Source organism: Carettochelys insculpta, chromosome 18 (assembly GCF_033958435.1).
Source record: "Carettochelys insculpta isolate YL-2023 chromosome 18, ASM3395843v1, whole genome shotgun sequence".
NCBI classification, from domain to species: Eukaryota; Metazoa; Chordata; order Testudines; family Carettochelyidae; genus Carettochelys; species Carettochelys insculpta.
Window position 1 is genome coordinate 1,599,369 of NC_134154.1, and position 19,577 is coordinate 1,618,945.

The window sequence follows — 19,577 nt, forward strand, 5'->3', positions numbered from 1 at the left end:
CGGATGTGCCCACAGCCTATGTTCCTCTGATAATTGTCCCTCTGGCCCACCCCCAGGCACCAGGCCAGTCTGTGCAGTCAGGTGATAACAGGGATGTCACCCGTCCCTGACATGGTCTCTCATGGGGGTCTCTACATCCTCAGTTGGCTTTCTCTGGTTGGCCCGTAGGCTGAAATCAGGCCTTGCAGTTCACAGCTGTTCCACTGGGCTGTATCTAAAGAGACCTGCCCACCTCCTGTCTGTGCTGTCTGCTTGCACAGCCTGTATCTCCCTGAGTGGTGCAGCTGGGGGAGCTGCCTGCCACTGGCAGGAGAAGCATCTGTGTGTGGTGGGGTCAGGCTCCCTGTAGGGGCTCCCGCACTACAAGCCTCAGCTCACGGGGGTTGTAGCTTCCCCTTTAGCAGCAGACAGGTAGGAAAACCAGTCATTTCTCAGGCCTGCTCTAAAATGCTCTAGCTGTCTCTGAACACCAGCCCGTGTGCACTCAGCCATTGGACACAATTGCCCAGACCCCAGTCTCCCGAGTTCCGCTCCTGTTCCCTAGACTGGCTGCTCCACAGGGGATTATCGCCTCCATTTGCGGGAGGGGATGAGAAACACGCACAGCCTATTCTGCCTCGCTCACAGGCTCCTGCTCTTGTGGGGAGTGGAAGTAAAACCAGTCCTGGGGGCTCTGAGCGGGAAATCTCCCTCTCCCTGCAGCTCCCCCAGGGCAGTGCCCCAGGCTGACAGACCACATGGTGGTGGCTGAGGGCCAGGGTGAAACGTGCTGTGATCCCAGCCTGGGCCTAGTGGCACAGATGCCCCATCTCACCCCACCCCAGCAGCTAGACCACACTGATTCTCTCCCTGGTTGTTAGTCCCAACAGAGACCAGGGACTCATTGAGCCTCGAAGCCTGAGACCAGGGAAGGGCTGGGGTCCACAGGCCGAGGGCAGAGGTATGAGGGGAGCTGGCAGTAGGGCCCTACACTGCACTAGGTGTGGGATGAGCAGAGAGCTCTCAGGTCCCTGGTGTAGTGCAGGGTGGCTTGGCTACAGGGAGAACTGTCACATCTATCATAGCCTGGTGACTCTCGTTTCCTTACACAGTCCCCCTGCTCATGGCATGGAGGGAGGGAGCATGCCCTGTGGTCTGGCCTTGTATGTGGGATGGGCTCAGCAGACATCTCCAGGCTCTCCAGCCGCTTGTCCAGTCTAGCTGCAGGAGGGATGTGGGGACTGGGTGGGGAGCAGCCATCAGGGGCTAGACATGGGCTCCAGGCAGTGGTGAGAGAGGAGCATGTTGGGGGGTGGCTGGTCACAGGGGCTGCTGCACAGCAGGGTATAGTTCTGCAGCTCTGCACTGCCTGCCTGGGGGTCAGATGTTCCTGCAGCTGACAGGGTGGGCTGCACTGACTCCCTTGGCAAGGGAGGCTGCATGGCTCCCGTTTGCTGGGTAGTGCGTGGCTGGAGATATGGAGCCTGTTGGTCGTGCTCCTTTTTCTGTGGCCAGTTTGTGGGTGTGGCCCTGCAACCACTTGGCTGTGGTTGCACTGGAGCCAGCAGTGACTGGGGGGTGGTCCAGGGCTGGAATGGGCTGGACCTGCAATGGGGGAGGCACTGGGTGAAGATGCTGCTGGGGAAGCAGCTGGTGAGTCCCATTGTTACCCATGGGGATGGCGGGGGGTGGCTGTGAGCTGCCTCCTCACCCCTCAGCCTTGCTGCTCCTTGGCAGGCAGCGGCTGCTGGTGCCGTGGGAGAGGCTCAAGCAAGGGGAGGCACAGCTAATGCTAGGGACAAGCTCAGAGAGGGATGGCTGGTGCAAGGGAGGCAGGCACAGGGCGAGGGCCTCAGGAAGAGGGAGGCTGGCTCTGCAGGAGGGGCTCAGGAAGAGGCTCCTACTGCTGCTGGGGTTTTGCTAGTGCAAGAATCCCCTGGCAGCTGTAGCCAGCAGACACACACGTGCCAAGCAGTTGCTTTGGGCCAATGGACATCAAGCAGCTTTGACGGGCTGGAGAGCTGTCCCTTGGCCCATGTCACAGCTGCCTGGGCCCATGAGACCATACCCAGCCTGTTCAGTGGGGGTTCAGGCGGTCTCCCCAGTGACAAGGACAAAACAGTGCTGGGATGGGGAGACAACCCAGAAGCCACCAGTACAAAGCACCTCACTGCTGCTCAGGGCTGAGTGTGTTTGCAGGCCCCTCCCAGCCCTCCAGGCTGACCAGAAATCTGAACCCCCCAGCCCTAGAAGACAGTTGTGCACAGGAGCCTTTCCGCCCATGGTGCTCCTCAGTGAGCAGAGAAGTTGCAAAGGCCACAGCGGGGCCAGAACGAGCCAGTAGTTTGACAGCCCTCCTGGGCTTTAGTCTTAGTGTCAGGCAGCTGCGCTGTGGTTCACCTGTTGCTGGCCCTTGTGCCGCACCAGGGGTGCCAGAACAGGGCCTGGCCCATCACTTGAAAGTGGGCAGAGTTTGCACAAGCCAAGAACTCTGGGATGAGCCCAGACCTCTCCTGCCACTCATCTGTTCTGCTGGAGGAAGGTGATCTGGGGCAGATGGAGGAGCCAGTGGAGGTGGGGCAGACACCAGCTACTAGAAGAAGGGTGCCCATGATGGGAAACACTGACTAGAGCTGCTCTGGGGGAGGCTGGTAGTTACACTGGCTACTCCCGAACTGGCCACCTCCCCAGGAGTTATCCCCGGGCCTTGGCCTGCCAATGCCAGCAGAGCTGCACTCACTGCACCAGCTTGTCTGTCGCTGCAGCTGTGCAAGGCGACTCCTGGCCCTAGTGCTCCCTGGCAGCCAGGCACAGGGCGTCACAACTTCAGTGAGGAGCAGAAAGAAAAACCCGCAGCCCTGACGACAAAGGGGGAGGGTGTCCAACTTGTGCACAGTTTGGGCTCAGTGCCAGAGAGCCTCTCCCCGAGGCAGCTCTGCCCCCCACCTCCTGGGTGGCCTCTGCAGGGAGGGCTGGTGGGGGAAGAACTGGAGCAGCAGATTTCAGATATTTCAGCTGCCTCAGAGTGAGTTACCCACTGAGCACAAGAGGGAAGATCAGCAGCATGTGGCCAGCAGAGCTCCCAAATCACTGGGTGAGTGCATTGGTCACTATTGACAAGTCCTTCATGCAGCACCTCTCCTTGTTGTTTGTGTGTCCATGCACATCACAACCCCTGTGGCTGACAGCCCCATGGCCCCTGCCCGCACAGTTGCATCGGACATGCTGACCCAGCTCAGAAGGTGCTTGGGAAGCTGCACAAGATCACCACAGAGAGCCCAGAGCCCTGGCACTAACCCTTAAGTGCAGCTGCTTTTGAGATGACACATAACACAACTGTGATGTGGTTACTTGTCACTGCCCACCTGTGCCAGCGAGCCAGGCAGAGAACTCCTCTGTTTAGTGCAGATGTGGGCAGCTCTAGCCAAGTGTATGCGCAGTCCCCCTCTGGTGCTTGGCCTCCAATGCTGGCAGCTCCTGGAGACCATGTGGTGTGGACGTGTGACTAGCTGGGGAACATGTGACAGACCCTGCTCTTGGAGGCACAGGGAGTGAGTGGATCCTTGTGAGAAATATTTGTATGCTCTCACTTCATACCTTGTTTAATTCACATCATAGTCAAAACCATTACAGGCTGGTGGTTGTGGAGCCATGCGCCACAGAACCGTGGTGTTCTGACCAGCCAGCTTCCGGCACGCAGTCTGATGGCTGGTGGCATAGGGGCAGGTTTGGAAGCTGAGAAGGAAAGTGATTCAGCCAGCCCTCTGCAGAGCACAGCTGAGCAGTTCCCGAGGCACGTGGTTATATAAAGCATGTGCCCAAGCGCGCAGGCTGGAGCATAGCCCTGTCTTTAAGCAATACACCCCCATTTCACACTGTCAGCGGTGCCCCCAGAAAACCTGATACACTACAATAGTCTCTCGCTGACCTTTGGGTTCTCCACTGTGACAGAACATGTGAGCACAGACTAAAGTTTTATCAGCTTCAACTACATCCATTACACCTCCCTCCACACAGCTGTTCCATGAGGTATCACCTCCCATTAACCCTTTTCCCATGGCCAGAGCAGTTCTAGGGGTTCACCCAGGTGGCTTTTCTGATGTGAAATGGGAGGTGAGGTTTTCTCACAGTCAGAGCAGTTCCACCACATGCTCCCTCCGTCTTCCCCACCCACGTGCAGAATGAGTTTTTTCTGTGCCCCAATGTGGAGGCACCGTGTGAGACATCACCATCCTTCTGGTGCACAGAACAAACAGCATGTGGTCAGGGTATGGGCCCCTGGCTGGGGCAAACAGTAGGGGAGCAGGGGCATGGGGGCTGGCTCTGGGGCAGGGAAGAGGGGCCCAGGGCTGAGACAGAGGGTTGAGGGGGTGAGGCTCTGAGAGGGGCCCAGGGTTGAGGGATGTGAGATGCAAGCCACCTAAGGATTGCAGCGAGAAGAGAAGAATCCCACTGGCTGTGTCTCCCCCAGCACAAGTGCTGCTGTGAGGAGCGGGGGTGGGACATCTCTCACTGCCATCACACCTCTGGGGCTGAGGCCCTGGAATAGCCAACTGTCCCCTGGCCACAGCAGGTCTGAGCTGGGCCTGAGACATCTCTTCCTGCCACAGCCCTAAGCACTAGCATGGCTCCTACCCAGCTGGTGCACAGCCACAGGGCCACGCAGCTCAAAGGGAAGTTAGGTGACGCTTCCCCCCCTTGGCTCTTTGGCATTCCAGTGGTCTGTGTTCTCACCAAAGAGCTTCCCACCACAGAGGAGGGGAGGGGTTCTCTCCCGCATGGACTCGCCTGTATCTGACGGCCTGAGTGTCAACTGCAGCTCTCCCCCTGTGGCAGCACCTGAGGGCTCGCCGCTGTGTGGAACCCTGGATGGTCAGTTCGTTGTGGGGTCTCACTCAAGTTTTTTCCAGTCAGCGCCATTAAAGGGCTTCTCCCTGGTGTGGATCCTCCGGTGTCTAACCAGGTGCGGCCTCTGCGTGAAGCTTTTCCCACAATCAGAGCAGCTGAAGGGTTTTTCTCCTGTGTGGGTCCTCTGGTGGCTAGTCAGACTTGAGTGCCGACTGAAGCTTTTCCCGCAGGCCGAGCACTTGAAGGGCCTCTCCCCCGTGTGCACTCTCTGGTGTATAACCAGGTGTGCGTTCTGGCAGAAGCTTCTCCCGCACTCGCAGCAGCTGAAGGGCTTCTCTCCGGTGTGGGTTCTGCGGTGGCGAACGAGGTGCTGACTGTCACTGAAGCTTTTCCCGCAGTCAGAGCAGTCGAAGGGCTTCTCCCCAGTGTGGGTTCTCCGGTGTTTAATCAGGTGTGCATACTGGCAGAAGCTCTTGCCGCACTCAGAGCAACCGAAGGGTTTCTCCCCAGTGTGGGTTCGCTGATGTATAACCAGGTACGTGTTTCCACTGAAGCGTTTCCCGCAGTCAGGGCACTTGAAGGGTTTTTCTCCAGTGTGGGTTCTCCCATGTCTAACAAGGCCTGAGCTCTGACTGAAGCGTTTCCCGCAGGCAGAGCAGCTGAAGGGTTTCTCTCCCATGTGGGTTCTCCGATGTCTAACAAGGTGTGCGCACTCACTGAAGTTCTTCCTGCAGGCAGAGCAGCTGACGGGTTTCTCTCCCGTGTGGGTTCTCTGGTGCACAATGAGGGCCTGCCTCCACTGGAAGACTTTCCCACAGTCACTGCAAGTGCAGGCTGCTTGGTGATGGGGGATTTCTTCTTGAACGGTTTCTTTGCTTCTTTTCGCCCTTCTGCTCCTGTGACTGGAGTTACCCAGCTGCCTTTCTGCACTACACTGAGTCTCACAGGCCTCTTCCTGCTCAGGACTCTGAGAAACGTGCACTTCAGATCTTCCCAGGAACATCCCCTGGGGAGCCACTTGCTCCCGTCCTTCCTGCTGAAGACTCTTCTCAGTGTTTCCACTCACTGTCCCCTCACCTGCTGGGACAGAGAGAGAATCCCAACAGCAGTCACACTCTGTGCTGAACAAAGGAAAACTCAGAAAGGGGAATAGGAAAAGGGGAACACATCCAAAGACCAACTGGAAAGGCTGAATAATCATGAGCTGAGTTCATCCTCCTTCCTCACAATCCTTCCCCCGAGCAGAGAATCCAGCCCTGCCCCCACGCTGACTGGAGTTGGGAACAGGCTGAAGGGGCAGTCAGACTGGGGGAAAATGCACAAGTAATGACATCTGCTGTGAGGACACACAAACTGAGTTCTGTCACTTCAGTGGACTGCTCACCTGTGTGTGGGTCACTGATAATCTGCCCTTCCTCAGAGCCCTGGAGATCTGGGGCCTTCAGCTTCTCCCCTCGCTCCACCCAGAAGATCACATTAGATTTGCAAACTGGAAATCTTGCTTACCTGGACTAACGGTACATCACCCTTGGCATGGGAATGGCCCAATTCTTTCCCCGGAATAGCTGAGCACCTGCTGCACTCTCTAGGGTACAGCTAAGCCTCCTGCATGGCCCGTTCCATCCCGGGGCATGACAGGTACGTACAACTTAAATGTGAGCTCTCTGAGGACTTGCAGGTCTGAAACTGAGGCCCCAGGCAGGTCTCAGACTGCAGCTGCCACACGGCAGGTCACCAGAACTTGGAGAGAGAAGCCCTAGCAGAACTCTGCCCCCCACAAGGGCCCTGTCCACAAAGCTCCTGGCTGGGAGTGCAGCTCATCCTGCTCTTTGGCTCGGATGTGCTTCTTCAACCAGCAGGAGGCAGAAGTTGTTTGAGCAGTCAGGTGAATCCTAGGCTGGCTGCTCCAGACCCTGCCCACAGTCCTGATCCACAATCCCTGTCTGCCTGTAGCTGGGTGGACCCTGCCAGCTGCCCACAAGTGCTGCTGTTCCCATGGCTGGCCATGGCGGAGTTTGGCTGTTGCTGGCAAGGTCGTGCCAGGTTCCCTGCTGCTCCCCAGGCCACATGGAGGGGCCACTTTTCAACCTCTCAATGGTTAGGGCCGATACCGGATGCGGAGGAGCTGTGCTTTTATCAATGTGCGACAGCCACCCTCAGTGTGTTAAACTGCCAGGGGCGTGTGGCTGTGGGGGAACAACACCATCCTCCAAGCCAAGCACCGTGTTGGGAAGCAGAGATGGTGACAACAGTCTCGGGGATATTGTCCACCACCGGGTGGGTGTGGGGTGTGAGTAACACTGACGGTGCCCCTCCTTCACCTTTTTCTGGGGGAAGGTGATTCCCCTCCCTCTTGGCTGGACATAATGCACATTTCCGGTGGGGCCATGCCTCACCCCTTCAGCCAGACCCTTCTCAGACCGGCCTTTAGTCCTTGGGGAGCCCCCGCTCCGCAGCTGCGCAGGTATGAGATCAGCTCATTGGCGTTGCAATAGCGGGTAGGAGGCTGTTGGCGCTGAGAGTCCTTTGGGGCCATCGGCTGGCCTGGCCTGGCCAGGGGAGAGGGGCAGAGATGGGGAGAAATGGGTTTCACTCAGCACAGCAATGGGGGAAGGTGTGTGTCACATTGTTCTCCTGAGACCACCCCAGGGGACCGGTGTCAGAACAGGGCCCTACAACTGCACCTGCCCAGCACTCCTGCTGCCTAGCAAATGGGCCAGGCTGCCTGATGATCTGCTCTGTCTGACTGGGGAGTGGGACACAGGCAGACTAAGTGACCTGGCCGAGGTCAGAGAGAACGTCTGTGTCAGGGCAGGGAACTGAAAACAAATCTGCTAAGACCAAATGCAGTGCCTGAAATGGAAGAAGAGCTCTCCTCATGTTTATCTGCTACAGAGCAACCCCTGCACCCCCGAACGCTTATGGAGTGTGACCTGCCTCAGCCCCATTGCCCAGCCCCTCTCACTGGCAGAAACCAGCACGTCACAGAGCTTAGCCACAGCCAGGAAAGGACTCTGAGAACTTCAGTACACTGGCACCAGGGGTACCCTGCAGGCACTAACAGCAACCAGTCCCAGCATTCTGGTACCTGCCGGTCCTGCCTGCGCCCCTCCACTCACACCTCCAGCCAAGGCAGAACATGGCCAAGATGGTGGGGAGGCACATGGAGACCTGGGTTGTGGGAAGAGCAGCACCACTGCCATGTCTCTGAACCTGCTTGCCCGGGGGAAGGCATGGAGGGGACAGGCTCTCGCACAGGAGCCAATGAGTATTGGGCTGATAGTCATGACACTGGGGTACAGGGGGCACTGAGGGACCCTGAACCAAAGCTAACCCAGAGGCTGCAGATCCCACACAGCCTCCGAGATCCCAGGGGACAGGAATCCTCACCCAGCCAGCGCAGGGTCTCATAATTCTCCTGCATCACCTCTCTGTAGAGGGCTCTCTGCCCCAGGTCCAGCAGAGCCCACTCCTCCTCAGAGAAGCACACAGCCACCTCCTGGAAGGTCACCAGCTTTGCTGCAGCCATTTCCTTTCTCTGTCTCTTCAGGACAGGGGCTGATCTGGAGCAAGACAGGGGAGTTCTGCACCTGTCAGGGGAGAAGGTAACTGGAGATTTTTCAGAGGGGGCTTTAATATTTAAGGCAAAGAATGTCTGTGTGAGATGATGGGCATTAAAGCCACCTGCAAGGCTCTCTCCCAGCACTCTATGATGCCCACCTCCAACCCCTATCCCACCCAGAGACTCATGTTTCTCTTGTAGATAGATCTAGATCCTAGACATTAACCCCCACTATCGGCAGGGCACGAAGTCAAGGCAAAGTTTCTTTACACAGAACATGGGTGATGATGGTAAGGCATCAACCACAAGTCAAAAAGGAGGACGTCACAGAATCCATGTCAGACGTGTGAAGTTGAAAAAGATGGATTGGAACTTCTTCTGAAAGCTTGTGAAATCTCTGAAAAAGAAGCGATATCTGGAAGAAGCCCAGAAGCGCTTGGACTGCCTCCTGATTCATTTGCAGGTGAGCCACATCTCAGCAACAAAGAAAGCAGAGCAAATACTGGGAACATCAGAAACATGCCATCCGGCGGGTCTGGGGGACAGACTCCCCACCAGCTGCTGGGCGGGGCAGCCTTACCCCCCTCCTACCCCAGCCGGAGCAGCTGCCAGGGTCTCCCCATCCCCCGCCCCAGCCAGGAGGGGGCTGCAACCGCCTCCCCCGCCCGACCCCACCCCCTTTGCTTCTCAGTGGCGGCCCCATCTTCCCCAGCCCCACGACCCCCCATTGCAGCCCCCAGGCCCTCTGGCTCTCAGCGCCGCCCGGGGCCGGGATCGCAGCGGGTCTCTTACCGGGGGTTCCGGCCAGGCTGCGGCTCTGCCCCCGGGGGTTCCCCTCTCCCGGGCTGCAGCGGCTGGGGGATCCCTCAGCCAATCAGGGCGCACAAACAAGGAGCTTCTCTCCCAGCTCTGGTTGGTTCTGGCTTGTGCCTGTCACACCTCACCGCATTCTGATTGGTGCACTTAGCACACCGGCCTATCCCCAGCACTAAGCCTTGGGGGCGGGCTGGGGCAACCCCCACTCCCCGGGCTCGCCTCTCCCCATAGCCCCCCGCGTGACGTGCCTGCCCCCCTCCCCATAGCACCCGGCGTGACGTGTCTGCTCCCCGCCTTTACCCATAGCCCCCCGCGTGACGTGCCTGCCCCCCATAGCCCCCCGCGTGACGTGCCTGCCCCCCCTTTCTCCATAGCCCCCCCGCGTGACGTGTCTGCTCCCCGCCTCTCCCCATAGCCCCCCGCGTAACGTGCCTGCTCCCCGCCTTTACCCATAGCCCCCCGCGTGACGTGCCTGCCCCCCTTCCCCATAGCCCCCCGCGTGACTTGTCTGCTCCCTGCCTTTCTCCATAGCCCTCCCGTCTGACGTGCCTGCCCCCCCTTTCTCCATAGCCCCCCGCGTGACGTGCCTGTCCCCCGCCTTTCTCCATAGCCCCTCCATAACTGGGGGGCTTTGGGGCTGGGCAAACCGGGGGGCACTGAAGGGACAAGGGAGGCGCTGGGGCTGGGGAACCCCTGTTGGGGCAGGGAGCTGGGACGGGAAAACCCGTGCCGGGGGCAGTGAGGAAGTCACCCCAGAAGTTACTGCTCCCCTGGGGTGAGCGTGTGACAAGCAGCCCCTGCACACCGCCGCAGCGGGCTGGGCCGTGCGGCTGGCACGGCGGTGACAGGCCGGTTGCCACACTGGGCTCATGTGACCTGCGACTGGGTGTGCGCCCTGGCACCGGGGGCGGGCTGGGTAAAGGGAGCCGGTGCTGAATTTTGATCCAAGCGTCAGAACCCCCACTGGACCCTGCCCAGGGCTTCTTCCGCGTAAGGGAAGAGCAGCGGTTCCAGGGGAACACAAGACATCTCTGTGGCTTAGCTAGGGGTGGGCAGTAACATGGATCTGCTCCATTACCCTCCCACCTTTGCACACTCAGCGGGGGGCTCCTCCCCCGGGGTAACTGTTACCCCCTTTGCACACTCAGCAGGGGCTCATCCCCGGGGTAAATGTTACCCCTTTGCACGCTCAGCAGGGGGCTCCTCCCCCGGGGTCACTGTTACCCCCTTTGCACACTCAGGGGGCTCCTCCCCCTGGGGTCACTGTTACCCTTTGCACACTCAGCAGCGGCTCCTCCCCCGGGGTCACTCTTACCCCGTTTGCACACTCAGCAGCGGCTCCTCCCCCGGGGTCACTGTTACCCTTTGCACACACAGCAGGGGGCTCCTCCCCCTGGGGTCACTCTTACCCCGTTTGCACACTGAGCAGGGGCTCCTCCCCCGGGGTCACTGTTACCCCCTTTGCACACTCAGGGGGCTCCTCCCCCTGGGGTCACTGTTACCCTTTGCACACTCAGCAGCGGCTCCTCCCCCGGGGTCACTCTTACCCCGTTTGCACACTCAGCAGCGGCTCCTCCCCCGGGGTCACTGTTACCCTTTGCACACACAGCAGGGGGCTCCTCCCCCTGGGGTCACTCTTACCCCGTTTGCACACTGAGCAGGGGCTCCTCCCCCTGGGGTCACTGTTACCCCCTTTGCACACTCAGCAGGGAGCTCCCCCCGGGGTCACTGTTACCCCCTTTGCACACTCAGCGGGGGCTCCTCCCCCCGGAGTCACTGTTACCCCCCCCCGTCCCTCCCTGTCTGTTCCCACCCAGCCTGATTTCCCCTCTGCCCCTCTTCTGCCTCCCCCTTCCCACAGACCAATCTGTGTCCACTCCTTGCTCGGATCCCGCCCACCCTCGCTGCGGTTGGCTCCTTTTGCTGCCTGTAACAAGCAGGGAGGAGCGTCTGGCCCCACGTGAGGGGAAAGGCAGGAGCGGAGCATGCTCCGCACGGTGCGCATGCGCAGCACGCCCGGAAACGCCGGTGCCGAGACGGAGCTGCTTCCGGCTGTGCAACGGCCGCAGCGTGTAGCCCGGCCTGAAGCGCGGGGTTAACCCGTCCGCCGCCGGAGCCCCGCACAGCGCCCCGCCGGCTGGAGCCCGCCCCGGGCAGCCTCCCCCTCCCGCCCGCTGCGGAGCCGCCGCCGGCAGGTGAGCCGAGAGCCGGGCCGGGGCCGTGTGCAGCCCCGCCCCCCGCTGCCCCCCCCCCCGGTGACAGCCCCGCCCCCCGCTGCCCGCCCCCCTCCCCTGGTGACAGCCCCGCCCCCCGCTGCCTCCCCCCCGGTGACAGCCCCGCCGCCCCCCGGCTGACGGCCCCGACCCCGCTGCCACCCCCCCGGTGACAGCCCCGTCCCCCGCTGCCTCCCCCCTCCCCTGGTGACAGCCCCGCCCCCCGCTGCCCGCCCCCCCCCCCGGTGACAGCCCCGCCCCCCGCTGCCTCCCCCCTCCCCTGGTGACAGCCCCGCTGCCCCCCGGCTGACGGCCCCGACCCCGCTGCCCCCCCCCCGGTGACAGCCCAGTCCCCCGTTGCCTCCACCCTCCGTGACACCCTGCCCCCCTGGTTATGGCTCCATCCCTGGCTGCTCCCTGGTGTGCTCCTCCCTGCTCCCCACTCCCGATGACAGCCCCGCCCCCCGCTGCCTCCCCACTCCCGATGACAGCCCCGCTGCCCCAAGCAAATCGCGGGGGGGCCTGTCCGCACGGGGGGAGTCCGTCAGCGGGTGGGGCCGAGGGGGCAGGAAAGGGGCCGAGGAACGAGTCGGGGAAGAAGTAAGAACAGGATCGGGGCCCTGCCAGCCCAGAAATGACACCAGTGGGGGTGGGGGTGGGGCAGCTGCAGACGGTCCAGTCCGGTCCGGTCCAGGGTATTTGCGGGCCTGGCCTCATTCGAATACGTGCAGCAGGAGGGAGGGTTGGGCCTTACTTCTTACTGCGATATCTGTATGATCGTGTGAAGACCCACACCCACTCCTAACATAGGAAAAAGAACAAACACAACTTCACTGTGAACCTCTGACTAACCCGTTCCCACCGTGTGCACCTCATTCACACACTCACCATTGTCCCACCGGCCCTTAGCCTCTGGGTGTGAGGCCTGAGCACCTCTCTGCCCTGCACAGGGCTGCACCCGCAGTCCGCCTTGGCTTCACCAGGACATAGGAATTTCAAGCTGATTTGTGTGGTATTGGTTTAAAACAATTAAGTATGCTGAAAGCTAAATGGGTTACACTGTATAAGTCTCACAAATAACAAGCAGTTCAGTGGCACCTTAAAAAGACTAACACATTTAATAGGTCAGGAGCTTTTGTGGGTAAAACCTACTACTTCAGATTTACCCACAAAAGCTCCTGACTTAACAAGTCCATTAGTCTCTAAGGTGCCATGGGACTGCTTGTGTTTTTGAAGATACAGACTAACTCAGTTAGCCCTCTGATACATGGGACTGCTTGATCTGTGAACCCCACCCTCTGAGACTGTCTGCTCATGAAGAGAAACTGCTGGGTCCCCCATGGCTCTTCAATCTAGTGGGTAATGGCGCTGTGTGAACAAATAGCTGACCGCTGAAGCCTGACACTTTCAGACTCCAAAGGAGGCACAGCTGTTTGATAGGGAAGATGACTCATGGCTGAAACGATATCCAAAGTGGCGGATTCTCCATCTCTTGCTGTCTTCCAGTCAACGCTGGTCAGCTTTCTAGAAAATATGCTCTGGGGAACTAGAGGTTTGTACGGGGTCACTGGGTTAAATTCAAAGCCTTGTGACACATGATTTAATGATCTGTCCTAAAATTCCTAGATTCACAGGCTCAGGATCTCTCCCCACATGTTTAATAATAAGCACCTGATTAGTGGTATTCATCTCTGGTGTGAAGAGGGTGTGTCAAGTCTCAGTTTAGCCCTGATGGGAGGGCTGGGTCTGCGCTGCACAGAAATGGAGGAAGACTGCCAGAGTCTACCATGTCTGTCGATGGGGAGAGAATCTGGGGAGATTGGGGGCGTGGAAGGGATTAAAGCCCCCTCTGAAATGGCTCCAATGACCTTCTACCCCGACAGGTGCAGAACACCCATGTCTTGCTGCAGATCAGCCCGTGCCCTGAAGAGACAGAGAAAGGAAATGACGGTGGCGGAGCCAGTGACCTTCCAGGAGGTGGCTGTGTATTTCTCTGGGGAGGAATGGGCTCTGCTGGACCCGGGGCAGAGAGCCCTCCACAGGGCTGTGATGCAGGAGAATTATGAGAGCGTGCGCTGGCTGGGTGAGGATTCCTGTTCCCTCGGGTACGTGAAGATGTGTGAGCTCCGCAGCACTGGGCTGGTGTTGGTTCAGGGTTCCTCATTGCCCTATTCCCTGGGTCTCAGCCCCAATATCATTGGCTCCTGAGTGAGGGACTGTCCCCTCCGCAGCCCCTCCCAGGTCTCTGTGTGCATCCCCACCACCTTGGCCATGTTCAGCCTTGACTGGAGGTGTGAGTGGAAAGGCGCAGGCTGGAGCAGCAGGTACCAGCACTCTGGGCTGGGTCCAGCTGCTCTTAGTGCCTCGAGATGGCCTCTGGTGCCAGTGTGCTGGAAGGAGGTTGCAGTTCCTGGAGTCCTTTCCTGGCTGTGGCTGATCTCTGACGTTGTGTGAGAGGGGCTGGGCTCTGGGGCTGCGGGAGGATGGATGAGGCAGGCCCTGCTCTCTTGGGCTTAACTCTGTAGCAGATAAACGTGCAGAGAGCCCTCCTTGTGTTCTGTTCCCTGCCCTGACACAGACGTTCTCTCTGACCTCGGCCAGGTCACTTGGTCTGCCTGTGTCCCACTCCCCAGTCAGACAGAGCAGATCATCAGGCAGCCTGGCCCATTTGCTAGGCAGCAGGAGTGCTGGGCAGGTGCAGTTGTAGGGCCCTGTTCTGACACCGGTCCCCTGGGGTGGTCTCAGGAGAACAATGTGACACACACCTTCCCCCATTGCTGTGCTGAGTGAAACCCATTTCTCCCCATCTCTGCCCCTCTCCCCTGGCCAGGCCAGGCCAGCCAATGGCCCCAAAGGACTCTCAGCGCCAACAGCCTCCTACCCGCTATTGCAACGCCAATGAGCTGATCTCGTACTTGAGCAGCTGCGGAGCGGGGGCTCCCCAAGGACTAAAGGCCGGTCTGAGAAGGGTCTGGCTGAAGGGGTGAGGCATGGCCCCACCGGAAATGTGCATTATGTCCAGCCAAGAGGGAGGGGAATCACCTTCCCCCAGAAAAAGGTGAAGGAGGGGCACCGTCAGTGTTACTCACACCCCACACCCACCCGGTGGTGGACAATATCCCCGAGACTGTTAGCATCTCGGCTTCCCAACGTGGTGCTTGGCTTGTAGGATGGTGTTGTTCCCCCATGGCAGTTTAACACACTGAGGGTGGCTGTTGCACACTGATAAAAGAACAGCTCCTCCGCGCCTGGTGTTGCCCCTAACCATTGAGAGGTTGAAAAGTGGCCCCTCCACAGGGCCTGGGGGAGCAGCAAGGAACCTGTCACAAGCTTGGCAGCCCTCAACAGGTATTTCTGCAGGGCCAGGAGACCAGGACCACACCGTGTACCCCTCTACAGGTGACACTCCCCAAGCCCTCCCCTGCCACTCTGCACTTCAAAGAAGTGTTGTGCCAACACAGGCCTGAGATTAGCCTCCTGGCTTGCCCAGCGTCCCGGCTGTTGGTGGGACATGGGGCTTCTCTGTTAGCCCTGTACACCTATCTTGGCACCAGTGTTCTCTGTGAGCTGCTGGCCCCTGCTGGGGCTTTGCTGCGTCAGCACTTACCTATTCTTTGTATACAACATTCCCCTCCCTGGCTCTCCAGTGTCTTTGTGACCACATTGGTTTCCCCTTGCAAAGTAATCCCCCTTTCCAAGGGTTCATCCCAGCTCCCGACCTCACACTTGGGTAGCCATCTTCCCACAGCTATTACTTGTCCTTGTTTTCCTGGGCACAACACAGCAATAAGTTTGCCCACGTCCCGCCTATCTGTGACACTTGCCAGTCTTTGTCACGGTTCACGTGGCCCTGAGGTCTCTGCTCTTGTTGTTGGTGACAGCTGCTGCGTAGTTAAGATGGAGCGATCAAAGAAGAGCGCTGCCTGGGATCATTTCACCCAAATCAGCAAGGACACTGTGAAGTGTAAGCTGTGCTCTGCTGAGCTGAAGTACGCTCGGAGTACTGGCTCCATGCGCAACCATCTGAGGCTGAAGCACCCGTCTGTTCCATGTGACACACAGCACAGACAGCCAGCGCCAACAACCTTTACTTCTGGCGGCTCCTCCAGAAGGTGCAGCACACAACGCGAGGAAGAGCTGACGGACTTGTTGTGCACCATGATCACTACAGACATGCTGCCTGTGAGTTTCGTTGAGGGGTCCGGTTTCCGTGCTCTCATGAGCTTTGTGGAACCGGAATACCACGTGCCAGCAAGACAGGCGCTGGCCTTGCGGTTGGAAAAGCGCTATGGCGCCAGCGTGAAGGCACTCCGTGAGCAGTTGGACAAAGCCAGTAAAGTAGCTTTAACTGCTGACTGCTGGACGGTGTTGCCTGCGGAAAGCTACGTGACTGTCACTTGCCATTACATTGAAAACTGGGAGTGGCGATCAGCAGTTCTGCAAACGATCCGGCTCCCAGAGAGAGAGCCAGCGGCACACCTTGCAGAAGCGGTAGATGCTGTTGTGGGAAGGTGGGGGCTGGCAGGCCGTGTGCTGGCCTGCGTGCATGACCACACAGGCAACGTTGCGCTTGCCAACTCACCAGTTCATGTTCCCTGGGAGTCCATCAACTGTTTTGCCCATACCTTGCAGCTAGCTATAAATGATGGATTCAGGCTGGCGCATATGAAGGATGTCTTCACAGCGGCGAGTAAACTTGTCACGCACTTCCACCGCAGCCCTGGGGCCATGGAGGCACTGGAAGGAAAACAAAGTCAGCTTCAAGTTCAGCAGCAGCATCCCCTGCAGTTGTGTGAAACTCGCTGGAGTTCAGTGTATGACATGTTCAGCAGGCTCAGCGAGCAGAGGGGGGCCATAACAGCTGTGCTTTCCGATGGCACTGTCACAAAGCTCTCTGATGCCTGTGAGCTTCAGCTGGCTGAGGCTCACTGGCAGTTAATAGAGGACATCTTACCAGTGCTTTCCACCTTAAAGTGCGCAACAATGGTCATGTCCTCCGAACAGTCCAAGGCGATTTCAAACGTTTACCCCATCTGCAACAGCCTTCTCCAGACTCACCTCAAAAGCGAGGCTTCTGCAGAGGGTACGCCTGTCGCTGCCTTCAAAAATGCCATTCGCGCCTCTCTGGAGCGTCGCATGACACCCAGTGACCCTGGCGTAACGGCCAACCCGGCACTGATTGCCTCCTTGCTTGATCCACGGCATAAACACATGCGCTTTCTTCCAGCAGCTGTCCAGAAAGCAGCGAAGGCAACGCTTCTAGGACTTGCATCAGGACTGGAAGCAGCAGAACCTCCGGGTGCTGGGCCTGAGCCAGATGGGCTGACGGAGCCAGCGCCAGAGAAGAAGGCAAGTGTCATGGTGCTGCTTCTCGGGGAAGGCTACACCAAGCCGGAGCCTGAGGAGGATGCTGTGGAACACGAGCTGGAGAGTTACTTCAGGGATCCTTGCCCCTCGCTGGAATGCAGTCCCCTGGAGTGGTGGAAGGCCAACGCACAGCGTTTTCCCCGGCTAGCAAAACTGGCAAATGGTTACCTGTGCATCCCGGGAACATCGGAGCCTGCAGAACGCATGTTTTCTCCCGCTGGCCGTACTGTGGGTCGGCTTCACTCAGGACTAACGCCACAGCAGGTAGACATGTGCGTTTTCCTTAACCAAAATAAGCAGTAGAACTGCAAGCATAAGCTGCTGCTTTGGGGGTTGGACTGCTCGGGGTACTGTGCACAAAAGTGGGGACATGAGTTTTTTCTGGAGCCATACTGGAAGGCCAGAGGCCTTCATCTGCACCCAGACTGAGAGAGCAGCAGCTGTTAGCTGTAACGCAGGGAGTCACATCCACATCTTCCACCTGAATGGCATTCACATCCTGTAACGCTGGGCTGCTCAGAAGGAGGCCTTGTCTGGCTAGCCCTCGGCGTCACCGGCTAAGCACCTAGGTCTCTAGATGGTAACAGAAAACTTAGAAACTAACACTATTTCCTCTGGCAAGAAACTCCTCCTCCTCCTCCTCACTAGTGGGGGTTGTGGAATCCTCATTCCGCCATCCTGGGCCTCCCTTCCCTAGTGTTGGTTTGTCTGGTCGCCACCTGGCGTGTGGCTATCCGACCATGCTTGAATTTGCTGTGCGAGGCATAAATCAGTGAAGGTGGTGGGGTACGAGTCGGTAGGTAGTTCTCTTACAGGCCGGTAGGGTTGGTTAGTAAAATGTTAGCCAGGTAATTGGATACAGTATAGCTAGGCAGGACTCCAGGTTCACTCTGTCAACTGGGGTCCAAGCAGGGGACCAGCAGGGAGGGAGAACACAGAAAAGGGAAGACCCGGAAGAAGAACTCTCCCCCAGGACACGGCCCCAGACCAGAGCTGCCAGGAATCCTCTGCATGACCTTGCTTGGCCAGCGGGGGAAGTTGCCTGCCTCGATCAAGGTGGGTGCATGTAGCACTGTGTGTTTAGCCTGGGTATTTTGCTTGCTTGGTAATGGTCAGTAAATAGTCGGACTATTACTGCTTAAGGCTTTTCCATGCATGAAAAAAGTGTCCTGCAAACCTGCAGGAAGTTATGGCGAGCCCTAGGAATTAGCAAACGTGGTTCTGGGCTGCGTTCGCAGGAGTGTGGGGAGCAAGACACGAGTAGCCATCCTTCTGCTTGACTCCGTGCTCATTAGGCCTCAGCTGGAGCAGTGTGTACAGTCTGGGCCCCATATTTCAGGAAAGATGAGGAGGAATTGGAGCGGGTCCAGAGAAGAACAGCAAGAATGTTTAAAAGTCTAGAGAACATGAGCTGTGAGGGAAGAGCAATAGAACTGGGTTGGTTTAGTTTGGAAAGGCGAAGGCTGAGAGGCTATGTGGCAGCAGCTTTCATGCACCGAAAAGCAGGTTACAAAGAGGAAGGAGAAAAATTACTCACCTCAACCTCTGGAACCAGGAGAAGCAGCAATGGGCTTAAAGTGCAGCGTGGGAGGTTTACATCAGGAACATTTTTCTAACTGGCAGAGTGGTGAAACACGAGTCCCTTCCCTGGGCAGGCTGTGGAATCTCCTTCCCTGGAGATGTGTACGAGCAGGTTAGACAAATAGCTAACAGGGATGATCTCAGGTGCCTGCTCCTGTGGGAGGGCAGGGGCTGGACCTGATGACCTCTCGAGGTCCCTCCCAGTTCCACTGTTCTATGAATGGGGTCAGGGTGGGTGTGGAAATTACCGGGCCCTAGGAACGGGGCAATGGTGGGCATGACGGAGGGTTTTAGGTGGGTACCAGTGTGGGGTTTGGACAGCTTGGGGGTACTATGCCCAAAAGGGGGGTGGTTTTGCTGCTGTTAATAAAGGCACCTGAGGAAGACACTATGTGGGTGTGGCTTATTCACGTGAGCCTTGGCTGCAAGGCACAGCCAGGGCTATGCTGGAGTGCCAGGCACACCTGGCAGGGAGGCTGCGCAACAGCAGAACCTCTGGCAGAGCCCCAGCTGTGGGACTGGCTCAGTAGCTAGTGCCTGGGAGTGGGGCTGGCGGAGCCCTGTGCATGCAGGGGCAGCTGGGAGCCAGGGTGAACTGCCAGACCCAAGTGCACTTGGCTTCAGCCAGCCTCTGTGCCAGCTCAGCCGTTGACATACAGAGCGGCTGGGGCAGGGCGGGGCAGGGGGAACTGCCTGATCCTGGCAGAAACAGGCGTAGCCGCTGAGCTGCTGCTCCCTGGTTACTGGCACGCCCCAGCCTGGCCCCTGGGGAGACTTGCCCTACACCCACAGCTCGGCAGGCAGGCATGGCTGGCATCCACGGGGTGAAGATCCCCCCACTCGGGTGTCCCTGGACCAGCAGCCCTTGCTGCACCCCTCCAAGTGCTGGGGCGCTCTTGGCCCACAGAGCTGCACCTGTGCCCCCCCGAAAGGGCCACGCAGGGCAGGGGATGAGCGCAAGCTGCCCCACTGGCCACACAGGCTCCAGACCTGGCACAGTTGGTCCCAGGATGTCCACAGGCTTAACAGAGCAGGACTCTGCTGGCTCCATCGTGGTGAGTCCCATGCTGACTGCTGGGGCAGGACAACTCTCCCCGCTTCCACATCACGCTGCGGGGGCCCAGGCCGCCACCTCCTGAACCTGGTGGGCCGTGGCGCCAGAGGGAAGGGGAGGCACGGGCCTGCCGAGTGCCACCAAGGGCAGTGCATGT

At 58.7% G+C, this 19,577-nt stretch overlaps 2 protein-coding genes across 10 annotated transcripts; one reads left to right on the forward strand and one right to left on the reverse strand.

Annotated features, from left to right (window-relative positions):
• Positions 1-14: 14 nt before the first annotated feature.
• LOC142022879 (uncharacterized) lies at positions 15-9,347 on the reverse strand. Of its 7 annotated transcripts, XM_075013190.1 has the most exons (4): positions 9,182-9,347; positions 8,660-8,786; positions 8,218-8,417; positions 15-5,907 (listed from the first exon to the last, which is right to left on the reverse strand). In XM_075013190.1, the coding sequence occupies exons 2-4, from the start codon at positions 8,686-8,688 to the stop codon at positions 4,871-4,873; spliced, it is 1,266 nt and encodes a 421-aa protein (XP_074869291.1). In that variant the 5' UTR covers positions 8,689-8,786; positions 9,182-9,347; the 3' UTR covers positions 15-4,870. The 7 variants fall into 7 exon arrangements, with proteins under 7 accessions (XP_074869291.1, XP_074869293.1, XP_074869294.1 ...); XM_075013192.1 differs by lacking the exon at positions 8,660-8,786; XM_075013193.1 differs by lacking the exon at positions 8,660-8,786 and having other exon boundaries at positions 8,218-8,390; positions 9,182-9,211.
• LOC142022871 (E3 SUMO-protein ligase ZBED1-like) lies at positions 8,725-18,711 on the forward strand. 3 transcript variants are annotated; one of them, XM_075013169.1, is made up of 3 exons: positions 8,725-8,852; positions 13,302-13,523; positions 15,300-18,711. In XM_075013169.1, the coding sequence occupies exons 2-3, from the start codon at positions 13,315-13,317 to the stop codon at positions 17,086-17,088; spliced, it is 1,998 nt and encodes a 665-aa protein (XP_074869270.1). In that variant the 5' UTR covers positions 8,725-8,852; positions 13,302-13,314; the 3' UTR covers positions 17,089-18,711. The 3 variants fall into 3 exon arrangements, with proteins under 3 accessions (XP_074869270.1, XP_074869269.1, XP_074869271.1); XM_075013168.1 differs by lacking the exon at positions 8,725-8,852 and adding an exon at positions 11,243-11,400; XM_075013170.1 differs by lacking the exon at positions 8,725-8,852 and adding an exon at positions 11,243-11,400 and having other exon boundaries at positions 13,302-13,501.
• Positions 18,712-19,577: the final 866 nt, after the last annotated feature.